The sequence below is a fragment of the Lipotes vexillifer genome, unplaced genomic scaffold (assembly GCF_000442215.2).
Source record: "Lipotes vexillifer unplaced genomic scaffold, Lipotes_vexillifer_v1.1 scaffold322, whole genome shotgun sequence".
NCBI lineage: Eukaryota > Metazoa > Chordata > Mammalia > Artiodactyla > Lipotidae > Lipotes > Lipotes vexillifer.
The window spans coordinates 2,202,816-2,230,127 of NW_006776528.1; the positions used below are offsets into that span (position 1 = coordinate 2,202,816).

General features: G+C 49.2%; 1 protein-coding gene across 1 annotated transcript in view; it reads left to right on the forward strand.

Moving 5' to 3' along the window:
- Positions 1-27,312, forward strand: part of OPCML (opioid binding protein/cell adhesion molecule like) — a 511,307-nt gene that overhangs the window by 469,243 nt on the left and 14,752 nt on the right. The window contains exons 4-5 of the mRNA XM_007450400.1: positions 26,197-26,334; positions 26,710-26,863. Coding sequence (XP_007450462.1) covers positions 26,197-26,334; positions 26,710-26,863 — 292 coding nt within the window. The remainder of the gene's footprint in view (positions 1-26,196; positions 26,335-26,709; positions 26,864-27,312) is intronic.

Consider the following 27,312-nt stretch of genomic DNA (forward strand, 5'->3'; position numbering starts at 1 on the left):
CGCCACTGGTCAGGGACCACACTTTCAGAGCAAGATCTTAGAGTTTCCTGGATAGTTTGCTAGAGCTGCCTGAGCCTCAACCCCAGGCTTAGAGATTAGAAAACTACGTGCTTTCATGTGACAGTGAGCATAGGACGCTATTTTCTGTGCCCAGGGTTAGTGTTACGGAAAGAGATGGTGGTGAAGGGGACGAAATGGGAAGGGAGGGAAGTGGATGAATTGAAGTGAGTTGAAGGTGTAATGAGATCACCAGAGTACACCTCCCCGACGATATTTACACAGAAGCTATGAGGAGAAAGTTGAGGGCCAATTGTGCTCATAAGTCAAATGCCCCAAAGTTCTGGCTTCATCGATCTTGATGAGTGGATATTTTTTAACCTGATTAATCCGGATAATTGATATGGGGGAGGTTCTTTAACCACTTCTTGCACTCATCCCACTGGACGGACATTGCAGGAGGTGGTGAGAAGGGTGTCCGTGGTCTTGCTCAAACCGTGGGTCCTCTTTGCTGGAGGTGGAAATTCTGCCATCTTTGCTACGCCAGTCCCTCCTGCTGTGTGACCAACCTTCAGGGATCATTTCCAGCGGGAAACTTCAACACTGATTTCCAGCAAAGCCTAATTACCCGGGTCTGGTCACCAGCTACCCTCTCTCCATGGAAGTTCACTTCACTGCTGTTAATTACATGTTTGCCTAAGAGATGGGTCAGGCGGATTAAGATATATTGTCTTGATTGTTGGCTGCCCGTTCCTTCTTCCCGCCCAGAGAGGTTAGGTTGCCGTGTAATTGAACCTGTGTTCTCCTGCATCTCATAGTTAGAGGAACCTGCTGTCAGGACCCCTAACAAGGAAGCTCTGGCCAGGAAGGAAACCCAGCTGCATTACTTAGATGTTATAAATCACCTTCTCTCCTTCAGTGCCCCTAGCTCCCAGCTCAGCATGACTGATGGACAGAGTTCATATTCAATGTCCCTGAACAGACCGCTTCCCGGGCCCTCCTGGGCAAGGCTCAAGTTCTCAGAGATGCTGAGTTTTAATTTCGCAGGTGGTGGTGGACAGTCCCCTGGGTGGCCTCAGGAGAGGGGAGGGGTGTGGAGTAGCACCTGTGTGGGACTCGAGATCTTCTATCCATCATCAGAAATGAGCTAGTCCACACAAGTAGACATCTAAATAAAGCCCCAAAGCAATTTTTAAATTTCAAAAACTGCTATGGAAATATTTCCAAGGGATTCTGTTAAAGAGAAATCTTTCCTTTCCTCGGCTTCTTAAATATAGTAGAGCTGATAGTTTTTAATCTTGTTTTAATGACTCAAGGTCATCATCGTGAACAATGTTTATTGAGCAGGGCTGAGCTTCTCAGCAATACTCTTCAGAGCTGTTGAAGCCTATGGTTATTTGCTCCCCCAGGTGCTATGCTTTTGAGTTCATGTGTCCACCTTTTATAGCATTTCCTTATTCTTCCTTGCTGTCAGGTTACCAGTCATCAATTTTTGCCACTGGAATTTCATTTATCTTTAGTCAACATATATCTTCCTCCTGCAGACCCTGTGCTGTCTACTGCATCACATCTAAGTGTCTGTTATAGCGATCGTTCCCAAAGTGTGATTCATTGACCCTGTGATCCATTGATTCCCCAAGACCCTTTCAGGGGGGTTGTAAGGACAAAACTATTCTCATAGTATTACTAAGACATGATTTGCTTTTTCCTATATATGGGCGTTTGTCCTAATGGTACCGAGGCCGTGGTGGGTATACATGCTGGATCTTAGTGCTAATCAGTTAAGCATCATTCAAGTCTGCTCGTCTTCATTGCATCCCTCACCACTACACACTCGCAATCAAAAAAATAAAACTAAAAGAATAAAAAGCCAGTTTAATGTAAGGATTCTTGTTGGGGCAGCAAGATTTAATTTTATTACATCTCAACACTGAATACCTGCCTTTTCAGTACTCTGTGAAATGAAATAGAAGTACACCTAAAGCACAAAGTACAGTGCTTTCTCAAGGGAAAAAATCACTTGTTAGACAGTTGGAGTTGCAAGCTAAAGTAGCCCCTTCTTTTTGTAGAGGACAACATTTTTACTTGAAAAGAACAAGTGACAGGCACCCTGTGGTCATCCAGACTTGGTTATCCGACAGACATTTCCTTGAAAATGCTTAACGCGAGCCTGTTACCGAGGAAACAACTGATAGCGCTTGTTACCAAAAATGGAGTTTGAATTTTCCCGAATTTGGGAAACTTGTATTCACTTCATGACCTTAGTGGGTTCCCAATGCCTAAAGACTTTTCTGATGAGATTGACAGTGATATTAACAGCTGTGTGTTTTTAGAATTATATAATGAAGTATGTTAGAATTTGGAAGATCTACACAAATCAGTGAAGGAAGATTTTCTAAATAATCAATAAACAATGTTCCAAAATGATGCATGGATGAAAAAGCCATTCAAAGGGAAAGATAGGACAGTGGACTATAAAGTAACAGAATACAGAATGTTCCCTGATGCATGTGGTTTCAGATTCCACATTGAAATTAAGCTTTAAGAAAGTATCACTTGTTGGGACTTCCCTGGTGGTCCAGTGGTAAAGAATCCGCCTTACAATGCAGGGGACATGGGTTCAGTCCCTGGTGAGGGAACTAAGATTCCCACATGCCGCGGGGCAACTAAGCCCTCATGCCACTACTACTGAGCTCACGCGCCTCAACTAGAGAGAAGCCTGCGCGCCACAGGGAAAGATCCTGCATGCCTCAGTGAAGATCCCACGTGCCGCAACTAAGACCCAACGCAGCCAAAAATGAATAAAATCGATCAATAAATAATAAAATAAATCTTCAAAAAAAAAGTACCACTGGTTAAATTTTGGTGTATATCAAAGAAAAATATTTGCAACTATCTGAAAAGACTACTAAAATACTTTGTTTTGTGTCTGTATCTCTGTGTGGAGCTGCATTTTCTTCACATACTTCAACCACAACAAACAATTAGCACAGATTGAACGCAGAAGCAAATACAGGAGGGAATCTAACTGGGTCTGTTAACGGAAACGTTAAAGATAGTTGCCAAAATGTAAAAACTCTTGTCATTAACGTCTCTTCTGGAAAATATCTGTTTTCCATAGAAATGTTACTTATGTTCAAGTGTAATGAGTTTATTATTGTTATTTAAATAAATAATTAAGTAAAAATGTTTTCCAGTTTAATTTCTAGTATGGTAAATATTGATAAGTGTAACACAATAAAGCAAGTTCTTTGTGGTCCTCAGTAAATTTTTAGGTATCAATGAGTCCTGAGACCCAAAAGCTTGTATATTGTGGTGATGAATCAGCTCTTACTCCTTATATAGCTTTGCCCCCTCAGAACCTCACAATGACCATGCAAGGTAAGCTGATAAGGAATTACCATCATCACTTGCTGCAGGGGGCACGGAGGCATAGTTGATTATGGCAACTCTAGAGTAGAATCCACATCTTCTAGCCCCTGGTCAGGGTGTGTTATGCTCTAATTAGCCCGGAGAACAGAGTATAACCAGATTCACGCCACTTGTGTGTGATACGAGTGTAAGTCAGGCCTCAGTGGCCTCCAGAGGTGGTCTTGGGCTGTGCCTGCCCCTTGTTGCTTAGATGGTACGTCACCCGTCTCTGGTCGATATTTGTTGAGTAAAAGAATGCATGCCTTGAGATGTTTGGGATGTTTTTTGGAATCAGTGGTCTGGCCAGATAAGTCCCTTCCAAGAGATGTTCTGGGTACGACTGTATTGTCTGTGGTACAGGCATCGCCACAGACCTCCTCCAAGCAACAGTTGCAGTAATTTCCCTTCCTCCTTAGGAGGACTAAATTGTGGGGTAAGAGCTGCACTTCTTTCTGGTCAAGAAATGTTCTGAGCCTCAGTTTCTTGAACTATTGCAACAGTGTCTTAGGTTGCCCTCCCCTAGTAAGTCATCTCTGTGACTGAGGTATGAGCTTTGCGGGGAGATCTCTTGGAAACAATGCTGTAAGGGTGTGAGGAGGTAGGTCAGAGGGATAGAGAAGTTGAGCTGAACAGCTGCTGTAACGTAAGCCCGGCTCATCCTACAGGGAGCTCTGGTTGCTGAGAAGGCCTTTGCAGCTGTCCTTGGTGGAGGCAAGGGGCCCAACCAGTCACTGAGCAAGTGCTGCCCTGGGATGGGACCTAACGTTGCTCAGGGGCAGCCTATCACCCAAATTCCAAGGGGGGGCTCAGCACACAGCATCCAGATAGCTTGGCAAATGAGTGTTTCAGGGGGGAAGAGGGAATCTGAGTGGGCTCGCATGGCCTTCACCATAGAAAAGGAAACAAGGAAACTCATGGCAAGTGTATGCCGCACTGTAATTACCTGATACGTTTTAGTTGCTATTATTATTATCATCATCATTATTAGTGTTGTTGTTTTGAGATTTCTTTATAGCCCTTATTGCTATCTGATGTTATGTGTGTTATTTATTGGTTATTTCTTTATGATCTGTCCCTCCACTAGAAGACAGGACTTTTATCATTCAGTGCAATGTTATCAGTCATTAATCAGTCCCTGGAACATAGCAGGCACTCAGTAAAATAGCTGTTGATGGAATGGATCATTTCCTGTTGAATTCCATTTGAGGGAGGGTGTGTGTGTGTGTGTGTGTGTGTGTGTGTGTGTGTGTGTGTGTGTGTGTGTGTGTGTAGCCATAGTCAGCGGCTGTGCTGTTGAGGGAGGGTGTGTGTGTGTGTGTGTGTGTGTGTGTGTGTGTGTGTGTGTGTGTGTGTGTAGCCATACTCAGCGGCTGTGCTGTAAGCGTCCTAAGATCAGGGTGTGTGTCTTACATCTCTTGTCATTTTCCTTGCTGCCTTTTGGAAGTGACCATTCCTTTGGAAGGTATTCAAGGCTGTTCCCACCCGGCCCACCCATGTCTCAGCCTCACCTCTGCTCATGTGCTTTGTGGAGCATTCTGACGCCCTCCTGTCTCTGCACCCCAAACAGGGCAGCCCTCTGCCTGGAATGCCCATCCTGAACTTCCTGGCTGTGCTGATTCCTCCTGTCCAGTCTCAGCTTCTCCTGGTTCTGTGCACTCTACCTGGTTCCGTCCACCCCCGTTTCCCCCTTTAAGGCACTTACATTACTCTTCCTTGTAACTGTCCTTATGAGCCCAAGACTCCCACTAGGATTGTCTTATACATCTGTATTCCTACTGCCTGACACAGGCATCCGTGGACTAACAGTCTTGCATAATACACTGTCCTATAACCAGGGAATCGTAAAAGGAGTATTAGAAAAGGTATTGTTTAAACGGTTAAGTAATTTTCAGCGGCCTGTGTTGAACAGTACAACAATAATAGCACGCGTTTATTCAATAACTTTCCCCTGACAAGTTCAAAGCACTTTGCATGTTCGGTATTGTTCTGTCCTTCACCCTTGGCGACTTGGGTGAATCACGTTGCTTCTTGATGGACGTAATTTAGGCCTCCACCCTCACCACCCTCTGCATGAAACCTTGGTAGAATCGTTTATCATTTGTTGAATAAATGGGTGAATGATGTGGTTATGGGCTAATGAGAAAACCTACAGTCCTCTCTGTTCTTTTCTTTTGCTACTGACAGCAGTGCAGTTGGGAATGAACCAGAGGCGACATGAGGATGTTCAACCAGATATACAGAGTTTTCTTCCAATTAAAATCCACAAACGCTAAAATAATTGACTAAAAATAAATTTTAAAAAGATTCCAGCCTAGGGTGACCTCTCCTGCTTTAAAATTCCTTTAGCAATGATTAGAATTCATAGCTATTAAATTCAGACAGCCTTGGACATCTTTTCTTTTGATTGACTTGCTACTTAAAATTGTTCATTGTTATTTGATATTGTATATTTTTTACATATTGTTTCCCCATCGCATTCTGTTCTCCTTAGGAGTGGGAACCTGTTTATCCCTAGCTGCAATTCGTAAAAAGCCTAGGAGTTCCTGGGCCCCTCTCCTCATGCCTCTGTGAGGGTTAAGGATTGGAGGGAGGGAACAGAAGAAGGGAAGCCTGGGAGCGCGACCCCTGGGCTCCATCCTGGGCTTCTATACGTGCTCCCACTCCCACCCCAGAAGAGCAGCCCACGTTTTATAACTTAGTGAATTTTCAGTGTAGAATTTCATTGGCAGAGAGGGTTCCACTACTTGAGAAAAAGGTTGATAGGCACTAACTACTAAGGTACATGATCTGTGATATCATCTGATGTCTATTCTTTCTTCACTAAAATACGAGCTCCATGTGAGACAGGGGTTATAGTGAGTATTGTAGGTAATATTTCATATGTAGGAGGAATGAATTAATTAATTTGAGAAAGAAGGATTTATACAGAGATGGTCTCGATGGATATCTGATTGGCTTAAGGTGTCTAAGCAGAGAGAACTTTTGAGTTTGGGATGATTTAAAGGTAGTGTTACCGTATACTGTATTACCTGCATGGAGACCCTTTTAAAAATGAAAGGTGTGACACTGACTGTTAGGTCAACAGTTGTAGTCAATGACTTCCTCTGGCAGAGCAGGACATATATTCACTTACTGAGTGACAGACATCTCAACAGGATGTTGCTTGAGGGCAAATTTGAAGATTTAACCTCTGGCAAAGAGGATTTCAGGTCCTTTTTGTTTCTGCCCCATTAGAAGAGATCGTTACTCGCAGGAAACCATCCAGCCTTGGTCTTATTGCAGGGTACTTTACTCGCTTCTCCCGATGTTTGGGTGACTAAAGATTGGGGCCATAACCAGAAGGGGTAAATGTTCCTTTGGGGCTGGAATGAAATATGCTATCAACAGTGCCAGTTCAGGCTCTCTGACACCGTGTGATGCAGAGATGAATTTGCTTTTCCGCTGCAGACGCCTCTTCTGCTAACTGCCCCTCCCAAGCCCTTGATTGAGTTCTATCCACGAGAGGAGAGTGACGTCAGTTATTCGAAGGGCACCACCAAAAGTGGGCACCACCAAAAGTGGGCACCACCAAAAGTGGGCACCACCAAAAGTGGGCACGCAGGTGGGGAACAACCATCACTAGTTGGGGACTCTTCTCTGGGAACAAGGTGACTCTGAGTTAGAGGACCCCCAGCTGTTCACTGGACCCTCCAGCTTTATTTTCCTGCATTTCCAAGGCACCCACCTGATGAGCTTGATCATTTGCAGCATAAAGGGATGTTGTGGTCCTGGGAATTTAAAATAAAGTAGAGGGACTTCCCTGGTGGTGCAGTGGTTAAGAATCCACTTGCCAATGCAGGGGATACGGGTTTGGTCCTTGGTCCGGGAAGATCCCACATGCCGCGGAGCAGCTAAGCCCGTGCACCACAACTACTGAGCCTGTGCTCTAGAGCCTGTGAGCCACAACTACTGAAGCCCACGTGCCTAGAGCCCATGCTCCACAGCAAGAGAAGCCACTGCATTGAGAAGCCTGCGCATCGCAATGAAGAGTAGCCCCTGCTCACCACAACTAGAGAAAGCCCGTGTGCAGCGACGAAGACCCAACGCAGCCAAAAAAAAATGTAGAAATGAAATGAGGAAACCGAGCGAAACTCCTTTTCAGAGGTGGTATCAGGAGCATAGGATTAGATCAGGCCGTTTAAGAATGTCCCTGTTATGTTTTAGGAGAAGGGTTCGACCTGTAATATATCCAAGTTTATGTGATACATTCTATTATAATGGTGTTACACTCTGTTCGTAAAATTACAAGTGTCTCCCAGGAAGAGGGTGAATCAGCCATTATACCAGCACTGCCCCTGACATGTTTATTCGGTCCGAGTCAGGGCATGATTATTATACCCTACGGGGAAAAAAAAACTAAATTGGTATTTTAGACTGAAAATCACATGGTTTGTAGCTGGTGTGCACGCCGGGCGTGTGCAGATAGTGCAATGGCCCTGTAGCCGTGAAGCAGTTGATGTGCTGCTGTGGGTTTTCCACAGGTGAGTCCATCCTGCTTCCCATAGAGCCGCTTGATTGGGTGTGAAAGCAGCCCCCTCACCTCTCTGCAAGAGGCCCATAGAATTGGTTACCCAGAAATACGGACCCCCTTCCATCCCAGGGGCAGGGCTGCTCCCGCCACATCCCTCAGGAGGCCTGGGCGCTAGTGCCCTGCTGTCTGACCTCTGTCCTCAGCCCTGAGCCCCTCTGAGGGGCCGCAGTGTGAGCAGCCCCATCGTGGAGGGACTGCCCAGCGGCTCCTGATGGGGTATCAGCCCGCTGAAGCCTGGCCTCAGGAAGGTGGCCCCCGGCTCACTGCATGCCGGTCCTCGACCTCCTGAATCAGAGGCTCAGGATCAGACTTCTAAGATGAGTTCTGTTGCTGGCCTCCGCAAGGACTCGTGAGCAAATGCTGAGTTCCTCAGACCTTATTCCCCAAGAGCAGGTTACGGCCTGGAAGAAGCTGGGTCTGGTGATAAAAGCAGAAGTGAAAAGTGGCTCTTTAGTCACGTGGAGTCTAAAACCAGAGACCATGCAAATTGAGACCCGGGTGACACAGTGTGCTTAGGAGGGGTCAAGCCGATAGATGTCCACTGAGTGGTGTCCTGGCCAGCCCGGCATCTTAACTGCCCCCCACTCCTCCCCCGCAAAATGCCCCAGACTCTGCTCCTATCATGTGCTTTGTACACAGTGAGCACCTTTTCTTGCTAATCACGTCAGTGAGGAGTGTGATGGGAAAGCAAAGCATGAAAATATCTGCTGGCTCATGACTGCGATTCCCCTGAGGTGATTTAAGTGGGCAGATTTTTCCCCTGGAGCCAGAATTCACTAACCAAGAGCCACCAGTAAATTTCCTCAGAGAAGCTGTGGTAAAATAACTCGCACTTTCCAGAATCCTCCCGCCTCCCCACCTCACCCTGCTGTTCCCCCTTATGTGCTGTTCCAAGTATTCCTGTTGAAGTGGCAGCATCTCAAGGCCTGTGTCCAGCACTGCTTGAGCTGCAAGCCCAGCGGCATCTCCTTGCACCATTGCCCCCAGCTAAACAGTATCCAACCTTTCCTTTCCACCAGATGCGCAGTGTAGATGGCATGCATTTATCGCGTTATTTCTGGCTGGGTTTATATTTAGGTGTGCATAAATCAGTCCTCTCCCCAGCCCTGGACAGTGAGACGAGGGAAAACTAGGACTGGGTCTCATTCGTGAATTCATTTCTTTCACTTGCATGTTTTCCAACAGCTCCCTGTGAGCCCGTATCACTCGCCAGGACTGGCACGGGGATGCCTGGGGATGTGGTGGACGGTCCTTGTCTTCACCGGGCTTCCTCTGAGTGGGACATGCCGGCGACAGAACAGGCATTTACGTTCTGAGGCAGAGTTTTCAAGTTGGCGCGTTGACATCTTGGGACAGATAATTCTTTGTTGTAGGAGGCTGTCCTGTGCGTAGTAGGGCCTTTAGCCTCATCCTGACCTTTACTTCCTGGGTGTCTGTAGCACCTCCTCCCCAAACTCTAGTTTTGGCAACAGAAGTGTCCTCAGAGGTTGCTAAGTGTCCCCTTTGGGGTAAAATCACCAGGCTGGGAATCACTCCACTAAAGTGATAAATGTAATGATCAAAACAGGCTCTATTGGAGCCTAGGGCAGGGGCATCTCAGACTTTAGGCCCCCCCGGCAGGAAACAGATGGTTCAAACTGTTAACTTAGAACAATTGTAGGCAGGTTAATAAGGGGGTTATTATGAGGTGTGGGGAGGCCCACGGGTAGCACTCTACCCAAGGCTGAAACAGCCAGCAGGTGAGGGACACAGTTACCGGTGCACTTTACCCAGGTGACCCAGGCGTGAGAGGTGACCTGCTGGGAACACACACCTGAGCTCCTTTCCTCCCTCTGACCACTCGCTGGGCTTCCCCTTGGCCACCCCAAGTAGACCAGTTCATGTATGCCAGATACCCCAAGAAAGCAGGACAAAGGGGCAGTGCGTCTGGAAGGCTGAAGAGGAAACATCTAGTATAACAGGCTTCGCTAAATGTGGAAAATCTAAGTTGAGCCCCAAAGGATAAATCAGTTACTCAGGGGAAAGAGGAGGGGAGACAGCGTGTGAATAACCCATGTGATTTCTTTCCATGAAACTCAGTTACAAGAATCGTCGTTACATGCACAGTTCCTTTGTCGAGCCTTCACCAGCCCGGCTGGTGAGAAATTCAGTGGAAGTCGTGTTTGAGGGGCTCTTTTCTCTCTAGAGGATCCAGAGGCTGAGAAAACAGTCTCTGGATTTCAGTCCTCAGTGGTGGGAACAATTCAGTCCCCTGCATGAAGGAACAAAGGGCGGCAAGGGGAGCAAGTGCATCTCCGCTTCTGGATCCAGCTTCGTTGTCACCTGTCTGAGGTGCTGCTGTCACTTACTGGCTTTGGGGTGGGAAATGCGCAGGTAGCCACCCTCTGCAACAGGCTGGTGGAAGATGCCTCCACACACCCCACCCCCAGGTTGGCCCACTTCCTCCTCCGTAGCCTGACAGTTTGTTTTCCTGTTTCTTTTAAACAAAAGCCTGCACTGTAATCATCTTCTGGGTGCCTAGCAACTGCTTTAGACCCCAGGACACAAAAGTCATTAATAATCCTGAGGTGAGCTCAGAATCCAGGACTCACAGAGCCTGGCTTCGGGGGATGAGGCGGAGAAAATGTCCTCACTCCTGGTTTCCTACAGCTTGGAGAATAGAGCACACCCCGATTTCTCAGCAGAACAGCCTCTGCCATGTTACAAAGCAGGGACCGAACCCATGGCCATTTAGGCCGATGGAAGCCTGCTCTGTATGGCATAGAAATCCCATGGGGCTGGAGTTTTAACAAGTGGATGGAAGAGGAAGATGGAAAACAGAGGGCCCAAGAACCTGCTCAGGCACCAAATCGACAGAACTTTCTACTGAGACCCATGTTGTCACCCCAGCACATCGGAGGAGCACACAGAACAGTCTGTGCCTTGTTATACTCCGCAAATCTACTTGCAGTTCTGATGAGACAGTCGGTCAATACTTTCCACCAAGACTGAAAGCCCACATTCATGTAGGGATGTAAGTGGAGGGCCCAGCAAAGCCAGTAGACAGAGGTGTGCCCCAAAGCTGGGGCACCCGCATAGCTAGGAGTCGTCACAGCCCCTCCGGCAGCAGCAACTAGCCGGCCGGTAAAGGATGCAGTGTTGACTTACTGTCGCCTGTTCACATGCTGAGTCTCTGGAGCGAAAACCCCAGAGCCATGTGCTTTCTTCGGCAGGGCAGGGGCACCTCTAGGACAGGTGCTGACCATGGGTCTTCTCCAGGGCCCTGTGCCTGGTCTCAGGAGTTAACCTGCATGCCTCTTCCCGGCTCCCTGTGTCCTACTTCCCCACCATCTCATCGGCGTCCTTGCTAATTCGACAAAGTTAGTACCTGATTAATAACTCCTCTGATAGAAGAGCTCCTGGATGAGTGTAGCCCAGTTTACAATCTGCAGGTGATGGAAAAATTATGTTCAGTTCAGTAATAATTGATGGAAATGGTTTCTTCTCTTCTGCAGCTGATTGGCTTTATAATTGTGATTTAATAATGGAAATATCACTTGTTTTCTTCTCAAGATGAATTGGCTTCTGATTTGCTAAGCTCAAGGCTCTTTGGGCTTGTTTATATCTTTGTCTTTCCTCATGAGACTGAGGTGTATTTCTTATTTTGCTATATTTTTCTTTGCACACAGGGTTTGAATCAGTGGTTGAAAGAAACATTATTGGTGCTGGAATGAATTGGGAGATTGGGATTGACATATACATATTAATATGTATAAAAGAGATAAGTAATAAGAACGTGCTGTAAAAAAAATAAATAAAATTCAAAAAAGAAGAAACAGGGCTTCCCTGGTGGTGCAGTGGTTGAGAGTCCGCCTGCCGATGCAGGGGACACGGGTTCGTGCCCCGGTCCGGGAAGATGCCACATGCCGCGGAGCGGCTGGGCCCGTGAGCCATGGCCGCTGGGCCTGCGCGTCCGGAGCCTGTGCTCCGCAACGGGAGAGGCCACGACAGTGAGAGGCCCGTGTATCGAAAAAAAAAAAAAAAGGGTTAGCTCTAATATTTGATAATCAATAGCTGGTTGAAAAATTAATGTTTCTTCTTTTTTTTTTTTTTTCGATACACGGGCCTCTCACTGTCGTGGCCTCTCCCGTTGCGGAGCACAGGCTCCGGACGCGCAGGCCCAGCGGCCATGGCTCACGGGCCCAGCCGCTCCGCGGCATGTGGCATCTTCCCGGACCGGGGCACGAACCCGGGTCCCCTGCATCGGCAGGCGGACTCTCAACCACTGCACCACCAGGGAAGCCCCTAGAGCTAACACTTTTTTAGAAATAATCTAATCCCCTAACTTTTACCAGTGATAAAACAGGAAGCCCAAGGTGGTTAAGTAAGTAACTTACACAGAGAGTTAGAGATTGTTTTTGGACCCAGTAGAGTGCTATTTCCTAAGTAATGATGAAAGTTTGAAAAGGATGGCTGTGGTACTGTGATTTATAACAACAAATATTTATTTGGTCTTTGTCCAGTTCCTAGCACGGAGCTCCTCAAGCCCTTGGTATTTCCTTTGATGAGAGGAAAGGTGTCTCTTGTGATGTGTATGAGGTGATTTTTGGATGACACTAAAGGTGGAGGCTGCTTGCCAGGGGAGCCAGTCCTGTGATTAGAGGGTTGGAACGTTCAGTCTTCGCCCCCAACCCCCATCACTGGCTGGGAGGGGCCAGGGGCTGGAGATTGAGTTCAGTCACCAACCACCAATGTTTCAACCATGCCTACATAATGGAGCCTCCATAAAAAGCAGACAAACAAAAAAGAGGTTCGGGGAGCTTCCAGGTTGGTGAACAGGTGGAGATTCAGGGACAGTGGTGACTCAGAGGGCACGGAGTCTCCTTTCTCTGCACCTTGTTCTCGTGTGTCTCCCAGCTGGCTGCTTCTAAATTATATCCTTTTATAATAAACCGGTGATCAAGTCGGTAAAATGTTTCCCTGAGTTCTCTGAGCCACTCTAGCAAATTAATCAAACCCAAGGAGGGGGTCGTGAGACCCTCCGATCTAGAGCCAGTCGGTCAGAAGCACAGATCACAACCTGGACCTGCATTTGGCATCTGAGGTTGGGGGTCGGGGGACAGTCCTGCAGGGGCTCCAGGTAGAGAGCGTCAGAAGCAGGCTGAATTGCAGGACACCCAGCTGGTGCTGAGTTGCTTGGTGTCAGGAACTGGTGTCAGAATTGGAAGGGCTCCGTATTTTACTTTCCCAATTGATTGTTTCTCTGCTGTTATGCAAGCATATCATACGTGTATCTGTGTGTTCATGTGTGTATAACATGTGGAACCAAGTACATACCAAACTGTTACTTACATCAATTCCAGGACTTACCATCAGGGGACAATATTCTGTAACTGAAAGAACCTCTAATGCTGCATATAAGTAGGATAAGTCAGGGTCACATTACAGGGTAGCTGACACTCCATCCTGACCCGTTCTCAGAATCTCCCTCTCAGGGTGGTCCTGGAAATCTACATGCACCACCTGTCCAGTTACTTGTCACCTACAGGCTCCAGGCCCTGCCCACTGTGGAGGGACACAAAAGACCACCTCCCAACCTCTCCCATTTCTGTCCAGGATCCTTCGGTCCAGTCCTGCCCCTGGATCCCAGTCACCCTTACAATCCTCCGTACTTTTTTTTCTTTCAATATTTATTTGTTTGGCTGCGTTGGGTCTTAGTTGCAGCCCGTGGGATTTTTTTAGTTGCGGCATGTGAACTCTTAGTTGCGGCATGTGGGATCTAGTTCCCTGACCAGGGATCAAACCCGGGCCCCCTGCACTGGGAGTGTAGAGTCTTAGCCCCTGGACCACCAGGGAAGTCCACAGGCCTCCCTGGTTTTATCTCCTGAAATGACATTGTTTGTCAAGTAGGCAGAGGCTCCATGCCCCCTAAGGTCACAAAAACAAAACTAACAAAGGAATCTGAGCCAGTAGGAAAAACATCTAGGAATTCTCAGGACTCTCCTTCCTTCCCAGCTAAGAGGTGTTAAACTTGAAACAGTTTAAAATATGTGACCACATATGAGACCACAAAGTGTGAGGAAGTCCAACAAAGGCAGGCAGGGAGAGGGCACAGCCGGGGCCTGGGGAGGGGCCTTTAGGGGCTTGGGAGCCCTTGCCTGAGCCTTCAGGTCCCAAGCCTTCCAGATCCAGAGGCAGCCCCAGGTTTCATGGGTGGAAAGAGGATCCATGCCTTCACACTTCACTACCCAGAACCGTCAGGCTGTCCAGAGACTGACGTTAAGAGCACAGCAACCCTACTTAGAAAGACTGCCATGAATAAAGTCAGGAACAGCACAGTGACCTAGGACCTACGACGCCAGTTTCCTTTGCAGATAAGGGAACGGAGGCTGCATGAAGCGAAGTGGGTTCCCTGAGCTCGGGGCTAATTAGTAGTAGAGCCAAGACCAGAACCTCAGCCTCTGGCTTCCCCTAGGACTGTATTCATCAGGTTCTGCAGAGAAACAGAACCGATTAAATATAGAGACGGATAAGACCAGACTGATGGTAGGATCTGGCTTGTATAGTTAGAAGCCGAGACGACCCATGTCTCGAGTCTATAAGCTCAGGGAGCAGGGAAGCCGGTGATGGCGGCCGGTCTGGGATTCAGAGGTCTGGGAACCAGGGCAGGGGATGGTGTAACTCCCTGTCCTGGGGCCCTCAGCTGGGGAAGGTGGGAGACACTGCTGGTGTGAGTCCCAGAGCCTGAGGCTGAAGGCCTGGGGACCAGGAGTGAAGCTGTCCGAGGGCAGGAGAAGATGGGCAGAGAATGCGCCCTCCTCCGCCCTTTTGTTCCTTTCAGGTCCTCCAAGGCCTGGATGAGGTGCCCACATCAGTGAGGGCATCTGTCTCACTCAGGCTTCAGATTCAAATGCTAATCTCTCCAGAAACACTCTTGCAGACACACCCAGCAATAGTTACCAGTTATCCGGGAAGCCCGGAGCCATGTCAAGGTGCCACGTAAACTAACCATCATGGGGCCTCTCAGATCCCGTGGCTGTGTCTGTCTGGTGTAGCCATCGCTGGTTCTGGCTGTGCAGGCGCAGGGGAGGGGTGGGCTGTGGTCCCGAGCACGGGGTCCTCACCACGCCTGTTGCCCAGCATCTGTTCCCTGGTTGGGAAGTATCAGGAGGTGAGCCACATAGCAAAGGAGGGATATTTGTTGCGAAGGCGAGGAGGACAGAAAGCAGAGAGAGCGTCGCTGTCCTGCATTTGGAGTGCACTTTTGCAAATGGGCCACAAATCATCTAAGGGGATTATTAGTTATACCTGTAAGACATTATTCCAATCTGCCCATCTAGAGGAGGGAAAAAGAATAGATACTTGTCAAAATCGGCGTGAATAGGAGTCTTGGCAGGGAAAGGAAATAATTAATTTTCTCCATTAATTCGAGACATTTTACCCCCAGACACACACAGCCCTTCATAACTGTCAGAACCTCTCTCCTCCCCATCATGGAGCAGCCGCACCATGGTGACAGATGAGGGCCACCTTGAAGTCACACGGCGTCTCTGTCCTTGGGTCTGCGTCGTCAAGACCCCAGACCGAGCACGGGCGGCTAGGTCGGTTCCGCAGCACGTGTGCCCGGCTGCAAGGACCTTCTAATGTTTCCTTAGGGGCCAATGGCCCTGAGCTCCTGGGGTTGGAGTTCTGTCCATCAACACCATGGTCATCAGTTTCAGGAACTAAAGAATTATTTAGGGTTCCTTGTCATAGCCCATGCTGATAAGTTATGAAATTTACAAATGGCCTTAGAGGTCATCTGGTGCTATTTTTTATTTGATAGGGAAAAAAAAAAAAAAAAAAACCCAAACACCTGGGACTTGGAATGGTAAAAACAGTTCCTCAAAATCACAGCCCATTAGTGGCAACACAGAGGGTAGACCCCAGGTCTTCTGATGTCTGATTCAGTGGTTTTCAGCCCTTATTCCTATGATTGGCCCAGAGTCATAGAAGGTCACGTGTAATGTGACCTCTGTGGTGACGAGGCTAAAAAGGGAGGCCAAAGAGACCGATGCCTTTGGTGAGAGGTCAGCTTGATAAGAGTCCAGCCTGGATGGCAGGTGGGAGACAGACTTGCCTAGAAATAGCTCGAGGTGCAGATACGGAGAGTCCTTGACAAGAAAGTTTCCAAAGGACCCCCGCATCACAGGAAGTGCTCTTGCCTCACCCAGGCAGAGGCGTTGCCCTCTGAGCACAGGGCTCCTAACCCTCCCCTTCCAGCTCCCGCCATAGCTGAGCACCCGAGTGGCACTGTCTCCCTTGATGCTGAAGAACCAGGCCCTGCTCTGCAATGTGGGCGCTGACTCCGGCGTGGCCTGCACGCCGAGGGCTCCTTGGCTTCGTGGGCATTTTGCCTGGAAGCGAATAGAAGGATTTCACAAATATTAATAATGAACAGTGATAATTAGCATCACTGCCGTGCAGCCGTGCCCTTGGGGACTAACATGGGGAGAGGACAAAGGAGAGAAGAGAGAAGAAAGGGAACAAGCAGGAAAAGTCAGGCTGCGTCGGGACCTCATCTGCAGAAATACGGCTGTGCTCTTCCTCCAAAAAGTCTGGAAATAACCACACTGAAATAAACCCGTTGGTTCAGAGTGCAAATAATAGGGCTGCTTTCGGTGCCCTGGGCCATCCACAGCATTTCAGAAGGTGCACGTCCTGTCTCTGACCCACCGGCACTTCGGGCCCTTGAGCCCCTGCTGGGTTTCCCCGCCAGGGGCTGCAGTGCTGACCCCTCACTCGGCCTCTCACCCTGTTCTCCCAGAGAAGACACAGCTGGTGCGCCTGGAGCTCCAGGAGAGCAGAGCCCGAGGACCACTCTTGACCTTCGTCCAGGAGGGTCCTACAGCCAAGGGCCACACCTTGCTTGGGACCCAATCGCCGATGCTTGCTGGATGTACAGGCGTGAGTGAGGGCACAGCCCTGGGGCCTGATGCAGGCCTTTCTGTGGGCGGGGCGTACCGGGCCGCAGGGCTTATCATCCAGACCAGCACACTACCGAGAGCAGAAGGTGGCTGTCGATAATTACGCTGAGAAAACAGGTGTCAACTGGGACTGTTCAGGCAAATCTAACAATACAGTCGCCCACCTATAAAAGTAACAAAGGCGTTTTTGGCATTACTGTGCAAATACATCAGTCCCCAGGGAACTGAGCCCTCGCAGGCGGTGTGGAAGGAAAGTTTTAACTCCCCCCAAAGCAAGCGGGAGGTAAAGCATTCGCTCTTATGTTGCTCTATTATTAGAAATAATTTCCAAGAGGGAGGGGGTGGGGAAGGAATGGTTGGGAGTTCGGGGTTAGCAGATGAAAACTGTTATATACAGGATGCGTAAACAACAAGGTCCTGCTATATAGCACAGGGAACTATATTCGCTATCCTATCATAAACTGTAATGGAAAAGAAAAAATAGAAAATAATTTGAAGATTTTGGACTCCACCTGTCCCCCCCCAGATTCTGACCCTGGAGGGTTTGCCATGGGCTCAGAAAGTCAGGTGGCTAAAGTGTCCTCAGGGAACTGGTGTTGGATACCCACTGGCTGTATCGGCCCCGGGGCATTTCCATTTCTCCAAAATATGGTTTTCTTTGAGAAACGGGGTCTGGGTTACTAGTGGTGCCAGCGTAGGCTGATGCCGGCAAGGTCAGGTCAAACTGTCTGAAGACATATATAAATGAAAGAAACACTATTTCACTCAGCTCCTTATCAGCTTTTTTTTTTTTTTTTTTTTTTTTTTTAAAGAATGTTTTTGGTTTTTTTTTTTTTTTTTTTTTTTTTGGCTGCATTGGGTCTTCGTTGCTGCGCACGCGCTTTCTCTCTAGTTGCAGCGAACGGGGGCTACTCTTCGTTGCAGTGCACGGGGTTCTCGTTGAGGCGGGCTCTGCTATGTTGTGGCATCTCATTGTTTTGATTTGAATGTCCCTGTTGATTAAGGATGTTAGGCACCTTTTCAAGCATCTATTTGCCATTCACATATCTTCTTTTGTGAAGTGTCTGTTCAGGTCTTTGCTCATTTTAAAATTGGATTGTTTTTCTTCTTCTTATTGATTATTGGGAGTTCTTTAACCTGGATATAAGTCATTTAATATATGTATTGTAAATATTTTCTCTCAGTCTATGACTTGCTTTTTCATTTTCTTAGTGGTTTTTTTTGTCCTTTGTATTTTTTTTTTTTTTTTTTTTTTTTTGTAAAGCAGTAGTTTATTTAGAATAAAGCACAGAACTCATTTCACTATGTAGCTGTTAACACTGAAATAACCCTGTTGGTTCAGAGTGCAAATAATAGTAATCAAAGTGGAAAACATGTAGGAAAAATGTTTCCAATGTCCTTAACATTTTGTCAATAACATAGCTGTGTAAGCTCTGCTTTTGAAAGTGATGGATTTTTTTTTTCTTCAACCTCTACATTTTGGTCTGCACTATTTATGTCTGTTTATATTTAGATACTTTTTAGAATATAAATGTTAGCTACGTTTTTAATTCAAGTCAGCCAACCTGTTCTCCAAATGGATGCAAGCTTCTGTCCTCAGCCGTTTGCCTGCCTGTGTATGAAATCCCAGCTTTCTGCCTTATGCATCCTCTTTCTCTCTGTATCTCTGTCTGTCTGTCTGTCTGTGTCCATCTCCTCTCTCCTCTCTCTGGCACACATTCTGAACTTCCATTTAAAGAGCACGGGCCGCATCCCCGCTGGTACCCTGGCTGTTTCTCTAGCACTCACTAGGGTCCCTTCCCTCTGGGTCAACAGTATCATCTAGATTCCAAACATCTCTTGATTTGTGCTGATTCTTCCTACACCTCATGAACCCATCTCAGAGAGAGAACATAAGGAAAACCAAGCCAAGGGACTTCCCTGGCGGTCCAGTGGTTAGAAGGTTGCCGGGGGGCTGATGAAGGGCCCCGCCCACTGGAGTGCAGTCACTCTGTGAGCACGAGCCCAAGAGCCTGTCTTTCAAGTGCTCCTTGGTCATCCTGATGGGCCCTTGTGACCCTGGATACCTCCAGGTCCCCTCCCTCCCAGACCTCCCTGCAGAGAGGCTCTCTATACCCCCTTTTCCTGCCCGCCCCGCCGTCGTATCCTCTGCATCTTGGCTTTGGTCCCCTGGTAAGGAGAGCCCAGTGTCAGAGTCTGTCCTTCTAGACAGTCCCACTGCACGAATCACTAGAGTCCTTCCCTCCTCGTGTTATCCCCCGCTGTCCCGTCAGAACATGGGAACCATTTAGGAAACTCACCCCTGCCAGGGCACCCGTCTGAGCCCCAGCTCCGGGAGCATTACTAACGGACTCCTTCCCCCGCTAGACGCCCAGTTAACTGGGACAGTGACTCGCCGATCCCGTCGTTAGCCAGCAGACTGTCAGCCTCAGGGGAGGCAGCCAGCAAGCCAGCCTCTCTCGGGGAAGGTCCCTGAGGCCACAGGCAGAGAAAAGTCGTCAGACCCCAACACAAAGAGCTTCTGTCACTGCCAGCAAATGAGACATTGACCCAGCCACTCCCGTCTCCAAACCAGAATGGCTTTAGCACAGTTCAGTTGCTCGTATTAAGGGAAAATGAGACAGTGGGTTCATCACACTTCTCATTAAGTCCAGTGTGGGGAAGGGATGTGTCTGGGAGTTGGGGGCAGGCAAGGATGGCTAGAGCCATGTCCACACTCCCTGCATTAATGGCGGGGAGCCCAGAGTTGCTTATTGCCCGCGGTGTTGTAGGGAGAGGCTGGGGGTGGGGAGGACGGAGAGTGTGCAGAGGAGACCAGCAGAGACAGGAGACTGAGCGAGGAGAGAGGGAAAGCTGGGGGGCGTTCTGGGATCCAAACCCCCAGCCATCACGTACTGGGTGGACAGATGCTGCGTGTTCAGCCTGAGCAGATGCACAAACAAGGAGGTCAGAGAAGTGAGGGGTGTCATTCCCTCTCCGTGTGCCTGCAGCTGAGAGCGGGTGACACCACACGGGCAGCGGGTGCTGAGGTTCGCGGCTGAGGTCCTGTGAGCCCAGCTATCCCAAGTGCTGAACCTCACCCCGGTTCCCAACTCGAGCACGTTCTAAGGTTTCTGTCCTTGGAAAGAAGGAGCTCCCGTGTCAGGAGGTGTGTGATGGAGAAGGATGCCAGGGGACCCCTGGGAAGCAGGCGGAGGCAGCCCCCTCCCCTCCCAATGCCGTCAGTCCTGGTCCCCTCACCGTGGGAGACGGGGGACCAGGGTAACCGGTGAGGTTATCTGCCCTGACAGTTAAGCAGGGACAAGACCATGGCCTACAAGTGAGGGCTGCACTGCTGATTCCCATCACCTTCCCCAGACACTCCGCTTGGTTCTAGGAGGGCCCCCTAACCCCGGACTCTCCATGTCAGGGCAGCCCTGGCACTCAGGTCCAGTTTGGGGCCTGTGGTCAGTACCTACTCAGGCTGAGTCCTCCCACTGCACCAGTCCAGCTGTCTTGGGTTCACAGGGAGAAAGGCAAGACCTGGGTCAGCCTAGGATGCCAAGCCCAGATTGTAGGCCACCTTGACAGCCACGAAGCTGAGGGTCTTGTTTTGTTTTTTTGCGGTACGTGGGCCTCTCGCTGCTGCGGCCTCTCCCGTTGCGGAGCACAGGCTCCGGACGCGCAGGCTCAGTGGCCATGGCTCACGGGCCCAGCCGCTCCGTGGCATGTGGGACCGTCCCGGACCAGGACACGAACCCGCGTCCCCTGCATCGGCAGGCGGACTCTCAACCGCCGCGCCACCAAGGGAAGCCCGAAGCTGAGGTTCTGATCTGCCTGTGGCTCATTTTCTGCAGTTATGTTCCATGGGCCAGCATCCTGGAGAGAGAGGGACGAGGGACAGGACCTGGGCGCCCACCCCCATGTGCGCTCCTGACAGCGTGTGTCTTGTCCCTCACACCTTCAGGGACAGAAGCAGAGGGAGAGGCCGGCTTCAGACACTCCCTTCCCTTGGCCTCATCTGGCTCCGGACCCCGGGGGCAGGGTTTCCAGCAAATACACAACCTTCCAGTGAACCCCCACTTTTTCCTAAGCCTCGTGCACTCCTCACAGGAGTAGGATCAGCTCTTGGATCACTCGGATGGCTACCCTGCTTTGCTGAGTGGGTGAGAGACTGTTTATTTTCTAGGGTCAATCAGAAAGCCCAGTTGTGGTCTAGCAGGTCAGCGGCATGCACGTGGTCGTTGAGGTGTTTGATTCCAAGTTTCCAAGGTCGGCATCAGTAGGAATCGTCTGTAATAGCCCCTCGTGCTGGGCAGCAGGGAAACGTATTTCTGGCTTTTCCAGAAGCCCTGCCATGTGAGCCCAGTGCCCCCCGGGGGCCTCCATCCCCCCCCACTCCGCCCACTGCCTTCCTTCTGGCCGCGTCTCCTCTTCCCCCGCTTTCTTGCTCATCTGTGTTCTCCTTCCGTGGCCGTTCCTTCCCGACGCTCTCGCCTCCCTGAACCGATGCCTCTTTCCATCCATGGTCCCCCACCCCGCCACTGCTCATTTCCTTTAGGGCGCCCGCCCCCCAGGCATGTGCCATTGTGAGTCACTTCCTGACAGGTCTCATGGCAAAAGCTGTGACAGGTGCTGGCATTTAACCTCACAAAGCATCTTCCCCAGATAGAGCAGCAGCTTTCTGTGGCTGATGAGGAAGGACAGAGGGGGTGGGGGCACCTCGCTGGGCTGCGGGCACCTCCCTAGCAACTTCTAATCATTTCAAAGGGAGAAGCCGGGCAGGGTTTGCCTCCAAATGAGGAAGATTTTTCTTGAATGATGTGAATAGTCAGGCAAAGGAATAGGCCACCCCCGGAATCATCCCTGGGGACATCCACACGGAGGGGCAGATATTCTGTCAGGGACAATCATCTAGAAAAGTAGAAGGCTAACTTCTTTGACCCTCCTGGTACTTCCAACTCTATAATTCTAAGGAACTGGCTGAGAAGCAGCTGTGGCTCAGAAGGATGAGGACGAAAAGGGAGAGAGAAGTGGGTCAGGACGCGTCCGGGCTTTTCTCTGGACTTCCTCTTCGAGCTCTTCATCCCTGAGCGCTTAGTTTTCTTCCGTCTCTAAGAAATCTGACCCACCATACCTTACTTAAGGGGTCTAAAAGCAATTAAGAATGGAAAAATTGAGCCTGGGGAGAAGAAACATAAAGCACTGCAGGTCTGGGCTCATGAGACTGTGGACTGCCCAAAGTCAAGGACTTTGCCTTCTACATCCTCTCCACCCACGGCATCTAGCCCATCACCTCGCTCACTGTTAGGGATGAGTAAGGTAGCCGCCGGTCACATCGGGGACAGCCGGCCGGGCCGGGGACCCTTCTTCCCAGGGGTGGTCTGCTCCCCCGTTTCTGAGATGGCCCAGACCCTGCTCTTGGATGCTCTGCTCATTCCCTGTGCTCCGTGACTGTTAGGTCAGAACATGTGTCCTTGCAGAAGAGGCCGCCCTGTGCCCACGGAACTATGGGGCCGGCTCAGCCCTTCCCCAAGCACGAGACCTGTGTCTGTGGGGTCCGAGTCCAGGGACCTCCCCCATCCCTGATAAATGGCCCCATTTGTATCCTTGCAAATCTTAATCTTCCTAATACAGTGGATTGAACTTATCTTCTTCAAAGGGCTCCTCTGTGGAAAGAAAGAACCCGCATTTTTTAATATATTTCAGCCAGTGATGCAGAGCCCACTTCCTTTTGCTTCCAGTCATGTTATATTGGGCTGTCCGAATGCGCAGGGCAGGGTGATATGCCTCTGGGTTACTGGCTCATTACAGGACCTCTTACCATTAAGCAAAACTGCGGGGCAGACTTGAAGCTTTCTGTTTTGTCAGAAAAAAAGTCTTTTAGGCTATCTTTTTTTTCAAGTCCCTTTTGAATGTGTCTTCAGAACCTTTCCCATGGCATCCAGAGCACCCCGTCTGCCTTTCTTTCCTTCCTTGCACCAGTGCATCCTTCGTTGTCCTCCTCCCTCCTTTGCTGTGCCCCCTCATGTGGTCCCCCCTCTGTGCCCCCACCCCCCCGCCCCCCCGTCAGCAGTCTGCCTTCCCAGCAAAGAGGATTCAAACATTTGTTCCCTCCCGCCCTTTTCTTTGCAGCACGGAATCAGGATTTTACATCACAACCAGAACTGGAGAGGGCAGGGAAAGCATTCCACCTTGCAGTTTCCTAGGTCTCCAGGCCTTTAGCGACCTAGATTGTTTCTGCTTTACAAATCTCACCCAGTATTCAAAGCAGTTAAGAAAGTAGCATCTCCGTCTCCTTCCATGGACTTGAGGTGAGGACAGGTGTCAACATCTTCCCTTTCTTAGCAAAGAAAGCTGGGTTCGAGTGGGCGCGTGTTTTGCAGTAAGATCACAGAGACTCAGTGGAAAAGTAGCTTCAGGGGTCCACATCCTCACCGTCAGTGTGCCCTGCAAAGCTCTCAACTCCAGAGAGAGGGTGTCTTTTGAGATGCCGGCTCCACGAGGATCTCAACGCAAAGGGCAGGCAGGAAACGTCGCTGACCAGCTGGCCCCTTCACAGACCCAGATGCACACGCGAGTAAGAACGGGCTGAGAACAGCGCTTGGTGGAGAGTGTGGGCCCCAGGCCGGCAGCACGGGAATCCTGGGACACTTGGTAGACATGCAAAACCCTAGGCCCACCCTAGACCTACCACATCAGAATCTATCTATCTATAGATATAGATATAAAAACTTGGAGGAATTTATATGCAAATGAAAACCCGAGGACCACTTTATAGAACTAACTTGACAAATTCATTTTCTCACTTAATGAGGTAGTATTATCATAACGATCCCCATTTTATGTGAAACACTGTTCCTTCCTCCCTCCCTTTTTTTGCTGTCACGTAACAGTCCACAAAAACAGCAGTACGGATAGTGAAGAGAGATTCCCGCATTGCAGAGGGTGGCCTTGTTGTCCAGCAATTCCCCCCAACTCCCCCAATTCAAAGATAGGAACTTTGAAAATTTTGAGGAAGATGCTCCAGAGCAGGTGCCTCCTGGGGTCTGGGGTGTGCCCTGCCAGCCCCACTGTAGGTATAGCTCATTTGTTTGGTTAAGTGCAGGGGATTTAATTACCTGTGGCAAATACACTGCAGTACATTTTGAAAGAATGATGGAGTCTTATTAGGAGAGAGCCATCCTTTCCATCCTGTTGTATTTATTTACCGCAAAAAAGGCACGCTGAATCTGGAAAGTCGTTTTGGTCTGTCTGATTTTATTGTTGTTTAATCCTTAAAGCCACTTAGATTGGTCAACCAGCATCATTTCAATGAGCGAGGCAATTTTTATCTATCTAGACGTCCTGAAATAAGTGATTTCAGAATCCCCTTCAAGTCTGAGATTCTTTAAGTCTAAGAGAAATAAGGAAAAAAGGGTGAGAGGATGTTGACATCCTTCCAGTGAGCTTTGAGGAATTAGATATGAACCAGCCTGGGTGATTAAATGTCTGCTGGGGTCAAGGGTCATGACCAGCACCACCACCCTGAGATCCCAACAAATAGGGCCCCAGGAGGCACCTACTCTGGAGCATCTTCCTCAAAATTTTCAAAGTTCCCATCTGGTGCCTGGGACCAGCATAGGCCAGCGGTGCCATTCAGGAATGACACTCAGATCTCAGACTGGGAAGTGTGGACTTGTCCCAAACCCCACTTCCCCCCTTCGCCTCTACTTCCAGCCAGTCCTCAACATGGGTTCAACCAGATTCCCAAGATCCTGAAATTCTCGCCTGTGGGCTTGTCCTGGGGCCTGTCAACCGGCCTAAGTTCCAGGAGGGTGCCCTGGTAAGTGGATTGCTTGGCTGGCCGACGGATGCACGATTTCCTTCAAAATAGCATGAGATTGGGCTTCTAGCTGACTTTGAGTGACTCGGTTTGTTTACATATTTGCCTGGAGCCCCACACCTTCTCGGGATGGCCTTGATCACCACCATCCAGACACTGAAGATATAGAGCCTGGGTGGGCATATGGTGACCTTGGTGGGGCTGGCTGGGTGATGGGGGCAAGGAAGGCCCCGAGAAAGCCAGGGTCCCGGGAAAGGGGCAGGGTGGTAGGGATACCCCAGTGCTTCCACGTGGAGCAGAGTCAGGATGCCAAAGCAGCGGCCTCATGTCTGCCCATCAGCCCACCCCCATGACACCCCACTTCCTGTGCCAAACCCATCATGGGCCCAGACTTAGTTTGTCAAAAAGCAACCGTTGGATCAGCTCTGCTTCTACAGTGAGAAAAGTTACGATGTGTTTTTATCATCCTGAAAACTAATTTTGCCCTCATGCCGGGAGCATAAAAAGGAATCAGGTATCAGGCTTAAAAGAAATGCAAATGGATGTACTTTCTCCTCGGCCTTTGGGTTGGCTGGGTTTTCACAGGAGCCTGGTGCTTTGACAGCCTCAGGACATTTGTGTTTTAAGACAGAAGGTCTGTCCTCTTTGCAAGCAGAGGGGTCAGATTGTGAAAGAGCATGTAACAGTGACTGCAAGAAATGTCCATTTTGCAGCCCCAGAGCCTTTAGGATCATGAATTGCAAGCTTCACACAAGCCTGAGAATGAAGCCTCCAAGAATGTCCTACAAAGCCGGGTATTACGCCCATTGAGTTCCCTCACCCCAGGTTCTGCGGATCTCAGGGTTATTTTATGTTGGCAAATGTTTATTGAGCACCTACTACATAGCAGTCAAGAAGGGCTTCCTCATTCATTCATCCTCCATTTTTTCCTCTCCAGGACAGTTTGAAACCAACCAGCTGCTTTGTGTCCGTTTGTATCAAATTGTTAAATGGTCACTTATTCATTCTACAAGTAGTTAGTAGTTTGTACTCTGTGTACAAAGGCATCTATCTCTACATTGTGAAAAATGAAGACGTCCATACGCACATACCCTAAAGTTATTCCCACATTTTAAAAATTATATTATTGATCATGACAATTCTGTTTAAAAATATCAAAGCTTACTAATGTGCCACAGTATTTCACATGTACTCTCTTAATTATCATGTAAGAAAAATAATAATATGTCCTTCTTATCAAATGGTCTGAACATTTAAAGGGACTTGGACAAAAATCCATTGATCCAAGACTCAAGCAGAGAATTTCTTCAAATACTTTGGGGCCAACATAACGTCCAGAATCTTTGACTTGATGTTCAAACCCCCATTTTATGGCTTTTTGTATTCCTTCTCGTCTAAGCTCTGCGAGTACAGTTATGCCCCTGGTTTCACAGTTTCTTGATTGTCTGTGTCTGTTTCTTTCCTCCCAGACGGCCAGGGCTTTGTGAGTGAGGACGAATACCTGGAAATCTCTGACATCAAACGTGACCAGTCCGGGGAGTATGAATGCAGCGCCTTGAATGATGTTGCTGCCCCTGATGTGCGGAAAGTAAAAATCACTGTCAACTGTGAGTAGACCCACTGTCAAGAGAGTTCCAGGGGAAAGGAGGGCATGGGGATTGAGGGGACAAAGAGATAATGGCAATGTCATTTTCTGATAGACCCAAGTTGTTTCCAGCAGGAAAATACAGTATCAGATTGCTGTGCTCGTCACCACCTCCAGGGCCATGGACTGACTGGCAGGACTTTTAGCTAATGGGGAGACTCATGAACTCTGGGTTAGTGTGAAGGCTTGAAGAGATGCTGGGGTAAACACAGTATCTTCAAGCAAGAAGTCCTTTTCCTAAAATACATGATCGTTTAGCTGGGAAGGGGGACGTGCACAGCAGGTGACTGATGTGCGTCTCACCTGTCTCACGGACTCGCCCTGCATCTCCCTGCAGACCCTCCCTACATCTCCAAAGCCAAGAACACGGGTGTCTCTGTGGGCCAGAAGGGCATCTTGAGCTGTGAAGCCTCTGCAGTGCCCACGGCTGAGTTCCAGTGGTTCAAGGAAGATACCAGGTACCTTGAAAGCGGAAACAGGGCATGTCCGAAGCAGAGCTGATGGATCGTTCCCCACGTGCAAGGAGGGTGATGAAGTCCAGGGGGAAGATTCGGCAAAAGCAAACTGATTACAGCCTCCATTATAACAGGGTCTCCTTTTAGAACCAGAAACAAAACACGGAGGGGGCTGGGAAGTGGACAAAACTGATGGAGCTTGTTTCAGAATCAGATTAGCCGTAGACACGGTTGGTGGTCTTCAAGGACTAGGGGAATGCAGCCCTGGAGCGTGGGCACCCTTCCCTTCGGCCCCTGATGGAGGCCGCGGCGCTTACAGCTGAGGGTAGAGGGCCCGGCTTAGTCCGAGGGCTTTGTGAGAAGGAGAGTGTGCGCGTGGATCCGTCTGCGGCGTCTGGACTTCCCGAGACCCTCCTGTCTGCTGCCTCACTGTGTGTCTGCTGCCTCACTGTGTGTGCAACCAAACCCTCCCCCCCCCCCTTTTT